Source organism: Mirounga leonina, unplaced genomic scaffold, assembly GCF_011800145.1.
Source record: "Mirounga leonina isolate KUSES-001 unplaced genomic scaffold, KU_Mleo_1.0 Mir_115, whole genome shotgun sequence".
NCBI classification, from domain to species: Eukaryota; Metazoa; Chordata; class Mammalia; order Carnivora; family Phocidae; genus Mirounga; species Mirounga leonina.
In genome coordinates, this window is record NW_023270268.1 from 90,348,286 (window position 1) to 90,364,181 (window position 15,896).

Sequence of the window (15,896 nt, forward strand, 5' to 3'; positions counted from 1 at the left end):
ACTTCCACTTAAAGTCGCCAATTTAAATAACAATTTACACTAAGAGCTACCAGCTGAGGGCTTACTATGTGCCAGACCCCTTGGCAAAGTACCGATATTAACTATTAATTTTATAAAGCAGGTATTATTTTTTCCAATTTGCACATGGTGAAATAGGCCTACAGAAACTGATATATGTGCTCAGGTCACACAATTCAAAGCCAACTACAAAACCCATATTCTCAATCATTTTACCATATTGCCCCTAACATATATTTTTAAATTAACTTGGCAATTTAGGGTTTAAGCAAGAAGATTCAAAACTTTTTTATAAGTTTACTCTGAAGATTTGAATTACATAAAAAAGTAATTATTCCATTTTCATATATTGTTTTATTCCCAGTGGTAGCACAGTGCCTTGCATAAAGTAGATGCTCAATATCTGTTGAATGAATAATTAATGTCATCACATATTTCCACACCTTGTATTCTTTCTAAATCATAAAGTTTATATAGCCTTTCAATAATGTGTTAATCACAATGAGAGAAGCCCTAGTAGACATAAAAGCTGAACAGATATATACAACATTACCCTTTACTTAAAGGAACTTTCAAAACTGCAAAATAGGGAAGACTGAAATAAATATTAATTAATAATTGTTATTTTTTGGAACTTCTAACATTTAGTTTATATATATATATATATATATATATACACGATATACTAACCTAAGATATGTGTTTAAAACTATTATTTGTTTTCTAAATAAGAAGTATTATTAGAGTTACAGATAATTGATGGCTAGAGTAATCATTAGACATATCATAAAGGATGTAGGATATGAGCTGTATCTCAAGATAAGTAAGATTTAATTAAATGAAACAGATAACATGAAACCCTGGGCTTATGTTTTCTCTCACTCTGGTCTTTATTACTAGGTAAAGACTTTTTTTTTTTTTTTTTTTTTTTTTGCCAGGGTTCAGTAGAGACAGAAAGAAAACACTTGTCATCTTCTTATTTGCTTATTCTCACTTTTGTAGGTGGCTCAAGGGAAATGCCACTTCAGGCTTCTTCTATGTGTTAACTTGATGAACCTCAGTCAATTTAAAGTTCTCAGACTGCTTTGCTATGAATGGTGTGGGCATAGAGAAAGTCTCCAGCCCTAACCCTTCTTCCTATCTTACTGAATTTCTACCTACTAGAGAAGACAAATAGAAAAATAACAGCTACAACACAAAAGCAAAATAAGTACCATAAAAGAAGTATACTTATTGTACAAAAGAGTAAGCATATAAAACCAGCTTGTTATTAGAGAGTGTCAGAGTATTACTGAAGAGCTGGCATTTGAATAGATTTAATGGATAACCATCCAATTCTTTTAATTTCATTATACCTTACCCCTTTCTTAAAAAACAACTTTAAGGGTTTACTAAAAAAAACCACACAAATACAACCAATTCAAGAAGAATTTTAAAAGATAGAAAACAAAATATGGAAGATAAAACACTAGCTGGTTTGGTCAACTCAGCGGCTGTGATGGAGGTTCTCCAAAACAAAAAAGAGAAAGGAAACCTAAAAAGCTGGGTACCAATATGAAAAAAAGAAAAACAGCATCTAGTGAAGGAATTAAAAGGCTATCCTCATATCAAACTGAGAGTTTTCTCTGTGAGACATTATTTAGAAATATTAATGTAATAAAATAAAACTTTCATAGCTAATATGTAAATTCATGTAGTTATTTACATGAAAATTATCTTGGATTTACAAAACAAAACTTTCAATTCACCCATGGCTATTCAAGGTGCTACTCTGGTAGTTGAAATAGTTTTACAGTGGCTACAGTTTAATAGGATTTTGATACACAAAAGAGGAAAGAAGGGAGTTTATGGTGAGGAATTAGCTTGAGCAAAGGCTTGAAGGTAGGAAATAATACGTTTAGGAGACAGTAATATGTCTGAAGTGTGAGGAGTGTATAGGATACACTGCATTAAACTAAAGGAAAAAATAACATCAGGGCCTTGAATCTCATGTAAAGTAATAAAGCCTTTGTATTGTTGATAATTGGGAGCCATTCAAAGGTTCTGAGATAGAGAATTACATGACCTATGGCTTAAAATGATAATCTTATTAGTGAAAGATATACTGAAAAGGTAAGATATCAGAGGAAAAGCAATTAGTTAAAAGGCTACCATAGTCTTTTAGGAAAAACATAACAACCTAGACTAGACAATTGAATGTGGGAATGAAAAAAGAAGAAATGAATGAGAGACAACATAAAAACAGAATTAAGAGACTATAAAACTGATAGCATATGATATACAGAGAAGAAAGGATCAAATATGACTCTGAGGGTTACAAACAAATAAATAATCAAAATTTAAAAACTGAAAAAGAGAACACAGAACAAGGTTTAGGTCTTGAAGTGTAAATTCAGTGCCAATGAGATATTTATCTGGGCTTATGCAACAGATTTTTAGATACACAGATCAAGAGGTCAGGAGAAAGGTAAAGGTGAGAGATCCAAGGATTTTAAATTTATTAGAATAAAATTAATATTTGAAATGATGGGAGAAGATATAAATGTAAATTGGAGGTGAAGTGAAGAGGGTGAAGACATAAAATCCTGAAGAGTATCTATAATTTAAAGGAAAGTAAGGAAAGAATCAGTGATAGAGAAAGGAAGGGTGAAAAATGAGGTAGAAAGACAAAAACAAGGGAAGAAACCATTTTAGGAAGGAGGGGCTGATGTAAAGACACAGGTTTAATGAGGAACTTAAAAGACTCTGAAGGGATCACTATGTATAGTAATCAAGAGATCTTTGATAACTTAATAGAAACCACTTCATAATAGTATTAAGAATTATTTCTAAATATCAGAGGTAAAGTGCTAAGGAAAGTTTTAAATGTTTGGCAGTAAAATAATGTATATAACTATCTCCATTAAAATGACAGGACATATAACTATGCATCAAAGTAAATAGATTATATGCATATATACATGTATAAGTCAATATTTAAAATTATTTCTAGGTATAAAGTAGATATAGTGTAGTACTCGACTTAAACATTGCTAATGCTTATTTAAACACTACATTGCAAAATTATTTTTGCTCACTTTTTAAGATTAGAAGTCTTTCTTCTACAATGTTTTAGGTTAAAAAAACCTCTGGATTTCCTTTTTAGATAACCTACTCTATTTCCAACTGGCTAAATACTCAGATAATATTTGTACTCTTATCTAGCTACTAGTTTTGAGAGAGGAATCTAATATCATCTTTGTACTTTGTATATTTAATAAAAGAAAAATCTAGCTTAGCTTCCCAGGACCTTCTTTCCTTATGATTCAAGATGCCCTAGAAGTTCATCACAAAGAGCGTAATTGTAAGACATCACCTGCTAGACAGTATTTTTCACCAATGACCAAATTACCCAGTTGCTATATCATTTACCCCTGAACTCTTTGTCACTACGAGAAGTATCTTATATATACCATAAAATCTTAGTTTGCCAGAACTATTAAGAAATGAATTGGGGGTGTGTATAGCTATGAGATACCCAAAGGCATATATCTTTAAGCACCAAAACTAAAAAACTCAACTGTTATGAGGGGATGGGAGGTAGCACACAAAGAAATGTGTTGTTTTTTAAAAATTTTTTCTTTCTATTTATATCAGTGTTGCCTTAAATTCTGCATTCTTCTCATATAAGTGCAGGTGATACCAGATAATGATTATTGACTGTATTTTCTTCCTATCTCTCCCTACTCCACCATTTTTAAAATTGAATTTAGAGCTTACATGATCACCTTTACTCCCAAAACTATAAGAGGTAATTACCCTTTTTCACTTTTTGCCCCAGGCTATCTTCACATTAACTTCTTCTGAAGGGGGATATCCTTAATGGCCTAGAATCAACCTTGGAACAACTAAAATAAAAACCTAACCAAATCTCAACTATGTACAATAAAACTCACTTTAAGATCTTACCCTTATTATTAAGTAGTACTATTTACAAAATCAATCTTTATTCTGAGATAAGGCCTTTCGAACTGACCTCTTAAATTTTCTGTCACAGAAAAAGAATTTTCTAAGAAAGGTGTGAATAATGTTTTAGAGATCTTAAGGATAATGAGGCAAGACATAATAACCATGTAACCTAATGGAAGGAAAAGGATAAGTAATAAGCATCAATGTATATTAAGATGCCAGAAAGGGCCCAAAAATAGTCAATCAAGGCAGAATTCTCATTCAGGAGAATGATCCAGAGTTGGAACTTGGGCAAATGCCAACACGAAGTATGAGACACTGGGTCAGACCCAGTTACTCAATGATAAAAGTATTGGTAATATACAAAGCTTACAAGTAGAAAACAGGTACAAAGTCATAATACTCTTTTCAAATATTTCAGTAGAAGTCACTTACCTCATCATAATAAACTCTTAGTTCTGCTCTTTTAGATTTCAAGTCCCAGAATACTACAGTACCATTTTCATAACCTATCAGCAGCTGGAAAACATTAGAATAATCATTTTTATAATTCTAACAATTTTAACTTGCTCCGAATAAAGTTTAATGTTAATACAATAAAGTAAAATCATATCACATAATACAATTTTATTTAGAATGCCAATTTTTCCAGAACCTGAATATAGATTTCCTACATTTTAAAAAAATGGCAAACTCTACTTCAATAAATATTTACCAATGAAATCGTCCTCACTCCCAATTTCCAAGAGAAATTGAGGAAACATGTATATATATATATATGAATGCAAAAATAAATAAGAAAAATTGGAACAAAAGAAAAATGGGATAGAAAATGAAGATGAAATAAAGGATGAAATGGGATAAGTTTAATAACCAATGTATATGCAATTCAGTCCTATGCACTTAAAAAGTATGGCCACAAATTTGGCTTCTATTTTTTTATATCAAGTCCTATTTTCTCTTTGACTTATGTCCATATTTTAAACTGATTTATGAACCCTCAGAAGTTCACAAGGTATTCTAGAGATTCACATCATTAAAAATGGTCGATATTTATAAATCAATAAATAAGACAATAAAATACATGGTTTCATTTTAAAATAGAAGTATTTGAGAGCAGATAATGATTAATAGATGATCATATTCAAGACTCAGTGAAATACTGCTAGCCATGCTGATGATTTTTATATCATATAATTCTGACTTATTATTTGTAGTTATATTTTGTTAAATTTACTCTATCATTAGTTTAAAAAAACAGAAAGGATAAAAAGAGGCCAGTGTTCAAATAATGATAATATTGCCCATGAATCTGCTTTCAGATGATTTTCTTGAAATCCATTAGTAGTATTTCTCTGATGAAAATTCTTATACTGTGCATAAAACTGTTTCAATAATTCCAAAACACTAGTGGTAAAAATAGAAAATAGAGTGGTGGTTATAAGCTACTCCTATACAGCATCCTGAGACCTAATCACTTACCTCAACATTTTATAACAGGACACAAAAAAATGACAAAACTAAATGAGCTAGTTTTAACAGGAAATTTAAAAATTTCAACAGGTCATGAAATCAATGTATATTTTTGAAGCTATAACATATTTAAGGATTTTATTTTTATTATTTTTTATCTTTATTTTTTAACTAAAAATTTTTTTGAGTATAGTTGATCCAGAATGCTATATTAGTTTCTGGTGTACAACACAGTGATTCAACTCTTATGTTATTCTATGCTCACCACAAGTATAGCCACCATCTGTCACCATACAACTTTATTATAGTATCATTGACTATATTCCCTATGTTGTGCCTTTTATTCCTGGGACTTACTCATTCCATAACTGGAAGCCTGTATCTCCCACTCCCCATCACCCATTTTGCCCATTCCCTACCCCTCTCTCCTCTGGCAACCATCAATTGTTCTCTGTACTTATAGATTCTGTTTTTTGTTTATTAATTTGGTTTTTTTAGATTCCACATATGAAAATAATCATATTTGTCTTTCCTAATCTGATTTATTTCACTTAGCTTAATACCCTACTGGTCTATCCGTGTTGTCACAAATGTAACAATCTCCTTCTTTTATGACTGCATAATGTTCCATTGTGTATATACACCACATCTTCCTTATCCTTTTGTCTATTGATGGACACTTAGGTTGCTTCAATATCTTGGCTATTGTCAATAATACTGCAGTAAACATAGGGATGCATATATCTTTTTGAATTGGTGTTTTTGTGGGGGGTTTTTTTGGTAAATACCCAGTGGTGGAATTATTGAATCATATGGTATTTCTATTTTTAATTTTCAGCGGCAACCTACTGAATGGGAGAAGATATTTGCAAAAGATATATCTGATAAGGGGCTAATATCCAAAATATATAAAGAACTTATACAACTCAACACCAAAAAACAATCTGATAAGGGGTGCCTGGGTGGCTCAGTTGGTTAAGTGTCTGCCTTTGGCTCAGGTCATGATCTTAGGGTCTTGGGGTCAAGCCCCACATCAGGTTCCCTGCTCAGCAGAGTGTCTGCTTCTCCCTCTCCCTTTGCCCCTTCCCACTGCACATGCTCTCTCTCTCTCAAATAAATATATTTTTTTAAAAAGCACAATAATTTGTGGGTGGAGTCTTTTGGGTTTTCCACTTAAAGCATCATGTCATCTGCGAAGAGAGAGAGTTTGACTTCTTCTTTGCCAATTTGGATACCTTTTATTTCATTTTTGCAAATGACACTACAGACAAAGGGCTGATATCAAGATCTACAAAGAACTTCTCAAACTCAACATCCAAAAAACAAATAATCAAGTCAAAAAGTGGGCAGAAGACATGAACAGACACTTCTCCAAAGAAGACACACAAATACTAACAGACACATGAAAAAAATGTTCATCATCATTAGCCATCAGGGAAATACAAATCAAAACCACATTGAGATACCACCTTACACCAGTTAGAATGGCAAAAATTGACAAGGCAAGAAACAACAAATGTTGGAGAGGTTGTGGAGAAAGGGGAAGCCTCCTACACTGTTGGTGGAAATGCAAGTTGGTATAGTCACTTTGGAAAACAGTGTGGAGTTGTCTCAAAAAATTAAAAATAGAGCTACCCTATGACCCAGCAATTGCACTACTGGGTATTTAGCCCAAAAACACAGATGTAGTGAAAAGAAGGGCCATATGCACCCCAATGTTCATAGCAGCAAGGTCCACAATAGCCAAACTGTGAAAAGAGCCGAGATGCCCTTCAGCAGATGAATGGATAAAGAAGATGTGGTCCATATAAACAATGGAATATTACTCAGCCATCAGAAAGGATGAATACCCAACTTTTACAGCAACATGGATGGGACTGGAGGAGATTATGCTAAGTGAAATAAGTCAAGCAGAGAAAGTCAATTGTCATATGGTTTCACTTATTTGTGGAACATAAGGAATAGCATGGAGCACATTAGGAGAAGGAAGGGAAAAATGAAGGGGGAGAAATCGGAGGGGAAGACGACCCATGAGAGACTATGGACTCTGAGAAACAAACTGAGTGTTTTAGAGGGGAGGGGATGGGGGGATGGGTTAGCCCGGTGATGGGTATTAAGGAGGGCACATATTGCATGGAGCACTGAGTGTTATACACAAATCATGAATCATGGAACATTACATCAAAAACTAATGATGTACTGTATGGTGACTAACATAATAAAATAAAAAAAGAATTAAATATAAATTTAAAAGGTACAATAATCTGATTAAAAATGGGCAGAGGACCTAAATAGACATTTTCCCAAAAAAGACATACAGATGGCCAACAGACACATGATAAGGTACACAACATCACTAATCACCAGGGAAATGCAAATCAAAACCACAATAAGATATCACCTTACACCTGTCAGAATGGCTAAAATAAAAAAGAAAGTTTTCATTAAATCACATATAATAAATTTGAAAATTGATTTGACAAAAACATTGAGCTTCTTTACATACTAAGTTAAATGGCATAATGACTTGCTAAATTCAAAAAGTCAAAATTAAGTGTAAACTTCAAAAATATTTGTTAAAATAAAACAAAATAAAATAAAATTTATATAACATCATAAATACTGTACTATTATACATTTTAACTTCAAGTCAGCTCTTTTTTACATACTAGAGAAAATGATGTATCATTAAACCAATTCCTATGGAATCCAGGGAAAGATTTGTAAGTCTAAAAAGTTTGCCAAGTTTCAGTTAGCAAGAGAATGAATAATATGACCTTTCAAAATTTGAGCCCTAAGATGTAATGAAATAAAAATCTAAAATCCTATTATATTTTTTCATAGAAACATCTGAAAGATATTAGTTGTTTTGTTTATAAAACATTACTAGCAATAACCACAGTAAATAACAAAATATAAACTACTTCACCTCAAAATGTCATACATTATTGAGATAACTATACAATATTATGATATAGGAAGTATGAAAAAATATTAGAATCACTTAGAGAATTGAGAAAGAGAAAAGCAGCTCCTGATATCCAGGAGACATCTGACAAGGTCACTCTGTGACCATAATTAAGACAAAAACAAGATCACTCTGCAATCATGTCTGACCACACCAAAACATGGGTATCACCTAGGTCATAAAAATATATTACATATATTTTTACATAATTATATATTATACTCATATAATATATATATAATTTCAAAAATTTATCTCTCACAATAGAATTCAAGTATTGTGAAGGCAAAGAAGTAAGGTGACTTCCTAATTACTATATCATCAGGACCTGGAACAGTATCTGAAGAAAATAGGTATCTGATAAATATCTGTGAAATTAATTATTAAATACCACAAAATCAAAATCACAGATACTATATTCCCTAAAATCTATGAAGTAATATTTGAAGTCATTAACAAAAATATTTTGGGAAATAAAAAATATACTTCAAAGTAATTATGGTCAAAGAAGAAATTATAAGGAAAAGTATGAAACAGAACTGAATAAGAATGCCTTATATTAAAACTTCAAGAGGGAAATTTATTATTTTATAAATGCATACGAAAAGAAGAAAAATTTTTTAAAATAAATTTCTTTTATCAGGAGTAGGTGTTTTTTAATAAATATGTTTGTTGAAGAATACATAGAGAAAAGCACACAAATTATAGATGTCTTTAATGAATTATGAAGTTGAATATACCTGTGAAACTACTACCTGGGTCAAAAAATATAATAAAAAAACAAGAAATAGAAAAAAAAATACAAGATACACAGAAGCCTATTTCATACCCTTAACCAATCAACATTCCCATCTTCTTTTTATCCTCTTTTCTTTCTTTCTTTTTTTTTTAAAGATTTTATTTATTTATTTGACAGAGAGAGACACAGCGAGAGAGGGAATACAAGCAGGGGGAGTGGGAGAGGGAGAAGCAGGCCTCCCGCAGAGCAGGGAGCCCGATGCGGGACTTGATCCCAGGACCCTGGGATCATGACCTGAGCTGAAGGCAGTCACTTAACCAACTGAGCCACCCAGACACCCTATCCTCTTTTCTAAAAGTAACTGCAGCCTTCTAACTATAGGTTATTGGTATCTGTTTTTGAATTTTATATGAGTGGAATTATACATTTATCCTTTTATACAATTATCCTTTTCTGTCCTGCTCCTATTTCTAAACATGATATTTATAGCAGTAATTCATTCACTTTTATTATTGTAATAGTATTTCATTGTTTGGGTATGACAATACCACAGTTTATTCATTTTACAGGTGATATAATAACATTACTATGAACAAATTTGTATATGTCTTCTAGAGAATATATATATGAGTTTCTGTCAGGTATATACTGATTCATGGAGTAAGGATATGTTTAACTTAAATAAGTAACTGCCAAGCAGTTTTCCAAAGCGGTTGTACCAATTTTGATTTCCATAAGCTGCATATCAAAGCTCCAATTCCTTTTCATCTTTTTTTAATAACTAATATTGTTAATGGCTGTACAGTGTTAAATAGGAGTATGATAGGCATCTTTGTCTCATTTCAGAATGCAGGAGTAAAGCTAATTAATTCATCATTAAGGAGGATATTTTCATAGTTCTGGGTAAATAAAGTTCAGATTAACAAAGTTCCTTTCTTTTAGTGTAACAAATTTTTATCACAAAGGGAAGTTGATTTTTATCAAATACTTCTCTATCTTTTTATTGTCATATACTTTTTTCTCCATATTTGTAAATATGAAAATTCCATTGATTTTTTTAAATTTTTATTTAAATTCAAATAAAATTTAAATTTAAATTGCATACAGTGCAATATTGGTTTTGGGAGTAGAATTCAGTGATCCATCACTTACATACAATATCTAGTGCTCATCATAACAAGTGCGGTCCTTAATAGCTATCATCCATCTAGCCTATCTCCCCACACCACCTCCCTCTATCAACCCTCAGTTTATTCTCTATTGTTAAGAGTCTCTTATGGTTTCTTTCACTCTCTCTCTTTAATTATTAAATACCTCTCTCTCTCGTTTGTTGGGAGATTTTTTTTTATTACTGATTTAATTTCTTTGCTTGCTATCCGTCTGTTCAAATTTTCTACTTCTTCGTGTTTCAGTTTTGGTAGTTTGTATGTTTCTAGGAATTTATCCATTTCTTTCTTTCTTTTTTTTTTAAGATTTTTTATTTATTTGAGAGAGAGAATGAGAGAGAGAGAGCATGAGAGGGGGGAGGGTCAGAGGGAGAAGCATACTCCCCGCTGAGCAGGGAGCCCGATGCAGGACTCGATCCCGGGACTCCGGGATCATGACCTGAGCCGAAGGCAGACGCTTAACCGACTGAGCCACCCAGGCGCCCTGAATTTATCCATTTCTGCATGTTTCTAGGAATTTATCCGTTTCTTCCAGATTGCCCAATTTGTTGACATATAATTTTTCATAATATTCTCTTGTAATTGTATTTCTGTGGTGTTGTTTGTGATTTCTCCTCTTTCATTGGTGATTTTACTTATTTGGGTCCTTTCTCTTTTCTTTTTGATAAGTCTGGCTAGGGGTTTATCCATTTTAGTGATTCATTTGAAGAACCAGCTCTTAGTTTTGTTGATATGTTCTACTGATTTTTTTTTTGTTTATACATCATTTATTTCTGCTCTAATATTTATTATTTCCCCTCTTCTGCTGGATTTAGGCTTTATTTGTTGTTCCTTTTCTAGCTCCTTTAGGCTAAGGTTAGGTTGTATATTTGAGACTTTTCTTGCTTCTTGAGGTAAGGCCTGTATTGCAACATACTTCCCTCTTAGGACTGCCATTGTTGCATCCCAAAGGTTTTGGATAGTAGTGTTTTCATTTTCATTTGTTTCCATGTACTTTTTTATTTGATCTTAAATATCCCAGTTAACCCATTCTGTAGTAGGATGTTCTTTAACCCTCGTGTATTTGCGATTTTTCCAAATTTTTTTGTGGTTGACTTCAAGTTTCATAGTGTTGTTGTCTGAAAATATGCATGGTATAATCTCAATCTTTTTGTACTTGTTGAGGCCTAATTTGTGACCCAGTAGGTGATCTATTCTGCAGAATGTTCCATGTGCACTCAAAAAGAGCGTGTATTCTGCTGCTTTAGGATGAAATGCTCTGAATATACCTGTTAAGTCCATCTGATCCAGTGTGTCATTCAAAGCATTTTTCCTTATTGATTTTCTGCTTAGATGATCTGTCCATTGATGTAAGTGGGGTGTTAAAGTCCCCTACTATTATTGTATTATTATCAATGAGTTTTTTTATGCTAATTATTAATTGTTTTATATATTTGGATGCTCCCAAGGTGGGGGCATAAATATTTACAATATTATCCATCTTCTTGATGGATATACCCCTTATGATATAATGCCCTTCCTCGTCTCTTGTTACATATAGTTTTTGTTTTAAAATGTAGTTTGTCTGATGTAAGTATGGCTACTCCAGTTTTCTTCTGATGTCCATTAGCATGATTGGTGGCTCTGTATCCCCTCACTTTCCATCTGCAGGTGTTTTTAGGTCTAAAATGAATCACTTTAGGCAGCATATAGGTAGATCTTGTTTTTTTTTTATCCATTCTAATACTCTATGTCTTTTGTTTAGAGCATTTAGTCTATTTACATTCAGAGTGGTTATTCAAAGATATGAATTTAGTGCCAATGTTTTACCCATAAAGTTGGTGTTCCTGGTGATTTTCTCTGTTCTTTTCTAGTCTTTGTTGCTTTTGGTCTTCTTTTTCCTCACTCAAAGAGTCCTCCTTATTATTTCTTGCAGGGCTGGTTTAGTGTTCACGAACTCCTTTAGTTTTTGCTTGTCTGGGAAACTTTATCCTCCTATTCTGAATGACAGCCTTGCTGGATAAAGTATTCTTGGCTACGTATTTCTCCCATTCAGCACATTGAATATATCCACTGATTTTGAAAAGTTAAAACAATTTTGTATTCCTGGGATGAATGCAAAGTTGTTGTATTCCTTTTTGTCTTCTTCTCTTTGATTCCTTTTTTTTTTTTTTTAGATTTTATTTATTTATTTGACAGAGAGAGACACAGCAAGAGAGGGAACACATTCAGGCAACTGATTAAATGAGCCCCACCCACATTATGGAGAGCAATCTACTTTACTCAGTCTACTTATTTAAATGTTAATCTCATCCAGAACATCCTCATAGAAACACTCAGAATAATATTTGAACAAATCTCTGGACACTCCACAGTTCAGGTCATGTTAACACATAAAATTAACCATCACATCTTTATTATCTTTCTTCTAGTTTCTTTGAGTTTAATTCAGTATTTTTCTATTTTTACACTAAGATCATTGATTTACAGCTTTTCTTCACTTTAAAAAAAAATCTTAACAAAAGCTATATATTTCCCCTAAGCACAGCTTTAGCTACATTCCACAAGTTTTTGACATATCATAGTTCTATTGTAATTTAACTTAAAATATATTCTACCTTTGATACTGATTTCTTCTTTGACATAAGTTATGCAGAAGTGTAGTGCTTAATTACTAAGCACTTAGGAGATTTCCTATTTATATTTTATTAACAATCTTGCTAAATTCTCCAGGTTAGAGAATATATTGAATATTATAATCCCAAGAAATTTGTTGAAACAGGATTTATGGCTCAACAAATGTACAATTTTGGTAAATACACCATGTACACTAGAAAATAATGTATGGTATGCAGGTGTTGGGTGTAATGTACTATATATGTCAATTATGTTGGTTAATCATGTTCAGATTTTCTTTAACCTCACTAATTACTTCTTTATTTGCTTACTTTTGCTCCTTAGATTTGTGGTGGAATTAGGAAGTGGAAACTTTGGCAAGTGATTTGATCTTAAAGGTGGCACACTAAAGAAGAGGAGCAGTGCCTTTATGAAAGAGACTCTAGAAAGTTCTCTTTTCCTTTTTACTGTGTGAAGACACACTATGAAGAAGGCCATCTAGAATCTGGACCCTCATTACACACCAAATCTGCTAGTGCCTTAATCTTGCTCTTTCCAGCCTCAGAACTATGAGAAATAAATATTGTTTAAGCCATCCAATCTATGGTATTTTTGTTATAGCAACCTGAACTAAGGCATCTAACTTTGTCTGATATTACTATAGCCACACCAGTTTTTTGTTTTTGTTTTTGCTTAGGGTATGCATGCTATATCTTTTCCTATCCTTTTACGTTCAGCTTTTCTATAACCTTAAGATTAAAAATGTGTCTCTTGTAACAACATATCACTATTTTAACACAGTCTGAAAATTACTATCTTTAGCCTATTTGTTTACATTTAATATAATTGCTGTCATACTTTAGAGCAAATCTATCTGCTTATTTTATATTTGCCCAGTCTGTTTAATGTTATTTTTTCATTTTTTGTTTTCTTTTGGGTTAATAATTTTTTGTTATCTCAGTTCCCTATTAACTTATCCATATCCATATATTTATTATTCTTTATTACCTACATGAATATAAAATGTTTTTATGAGTTATCAAACTATAATATAAATTAGTACTTGTGTTACCTTTTGGAAGCTATAAGGACCTTGGAACTTTGATTTAACAGATTTTATCCCCACTTTTGACTATTTTTAACTTAAATGTATATTATTTTTCAATGTATTATACTCCCAGAAGTAATTACTATTTTTATAAAATATTCCCTAGATTTACCCATAATTGTTCTTTATTCCTCCTACATCTGTGTTCTTTTATAATCAATTTCATTCCCATAGAGAATTATAGTTTTTTCATTAGAGCAGATTTGCTATTTATTATTGCAAATTATGTTAAGTTGCTATAATTTCATGATATGTTTTTTAAGGGTATTTTTGTAGAGCATAGAATTTTTTTCTGTAGGTGTTTTTTTCTGTCAGTACCTTGAAATGATCAATCAATTGTCCTCATTTCCCATTTTTCTTTTAAGATGTCTGCTGTTAGTCTTTTTTTTTTTCTATACTCTGCTTTTAAGATTATTCTCTTTGTCTTTGATATGCCTAGGTGAAATTTACTTTTTGTTAAGCTTTCTTTGAGTCTGTAGTGCATCTTAGATTTTGGTATCTGTCATCAGTTTGAAAAATTATCATCCATTCATTCTTCAAATGTTGCTGCTGTCACATTCTCTTTTTCTTCCTCCAGGACTCTAATTACATATATATTCCACATTTCATTATGTCCCAAATGCTCTTCATCCTTTTGGCTTACCATACTTTCATTTGGATATTTTCTTCTGACCTATCTCCCAGGTCACTAATTCTCTCTTCATCTATTTACAACCAGTTATTTTGTTTTCTGTTATACTTTTCATTTTTCTGCTGAAAACTCCATCATTTTTATTTATTAAACATTTCAATCACACTTACTTTAAAGTCCACATTTGGTAACTGCTCTTTGAATTTCCTGTTGGCCCATCTCTACTTACTATCTGTTCTCTTGGTTTCTGGTGAATTCTGATCATTTAATATACCATGTTATTTTTACTTTCAGTATCGAGGATAAGTATGGGAGAAATGTAGTGATAAATAAAGGCTCTGGGTGATGTGTTCTTCTTCCATAAAGAATTTATGATTTTATCAGTCAGCTAGACTAAGGCAGACCAACTTAATCCCAAAAAGGATTCGGATAATGTTAAGAAAAATTTCAGTTATTTAAAGGACTAGTTTATTTCCAGTTCAACCTTATTTGTAGGGTATATCCCTTTGGAGCCATACTGAAAGCCTAGAGTGATTATCAGAGACTTTATTTTTGGCTTGCCCTGAACTCCTTTTCTCATCCACACTACTCTTCTGTGCCCTAAAACTGCAGAAAATTTTGCTTAGCCTCTCAGCCAATAACTTTGTTTGGTTACTCAATATCTTAGCATTCTTTTCAAATAGGAAAATCCCTAGAAGGGAAAATTGTGGCAAGTGTTTCTGGGTTTCTTTCTGTGGAATCAAGAGCTTACAAATCTTCACAGCCTTGGGCACTCTCTGGTGCCCTCAAATAGATTTTCAAAAATATTTTGTCCAGATTTTGTAGTTTTCCCAGTGGGAGGACTGATCTGAAATAGGACTGTCTTCCATTGTCAAAAGTGGAAATACTGTGGATATTAAACTGTATTCAAGGACATTTTCAGCATCGATGGAGATGATCATAATTTTTTTCCTTAGATCTGTTAATCACAAACTGTATTGATGGATTTTCTCATAGTATCTATCCTTGCAACCCTTGAAAAAAACACCATTCATCAGTGTTTGTTTTTGAATATGCTTTTGGAGACTGTGTCCTATAGGATATTTTATTTAAAACTTTTCCATTGATATTAATAAATTCAATAAATCCGTGTTTTCCTCTGTGAAACTTTTTTCAGGCTTAGTTGTAACTTATTAAATAAAAACAATTTTAATACTTCCTTTTCTTAAACCATTCAGAACAGGGGTTGGTAAACTTTTTCTCTAAAGGGA

General features: G+C 32.1%; 1 protein-coding gene across 1 annotated transcript in view; it reads right to left on the reverse strand.

Moving 5' to 3' along the window:
- The window catches only part of STXBP5L (syntaxin binding protein 5 like), a 428,660-nt gene that overhangs the window by 196,842 nt on the left and 215,922 nt on the right, over nucleotides 1-15,896 (reverse strand). The window contains exon 8 of the mRNA XM_035000065.1: nucleotides 4,402-4,485. Coding sequence (XP_034855956.1) covers nucleotides 4,402-4,485 — 84 coding nt within the window. The remainder of the gene's footprint in view (nucleotides 1-4,401; nucleotides 4,486-15,896) is intronic.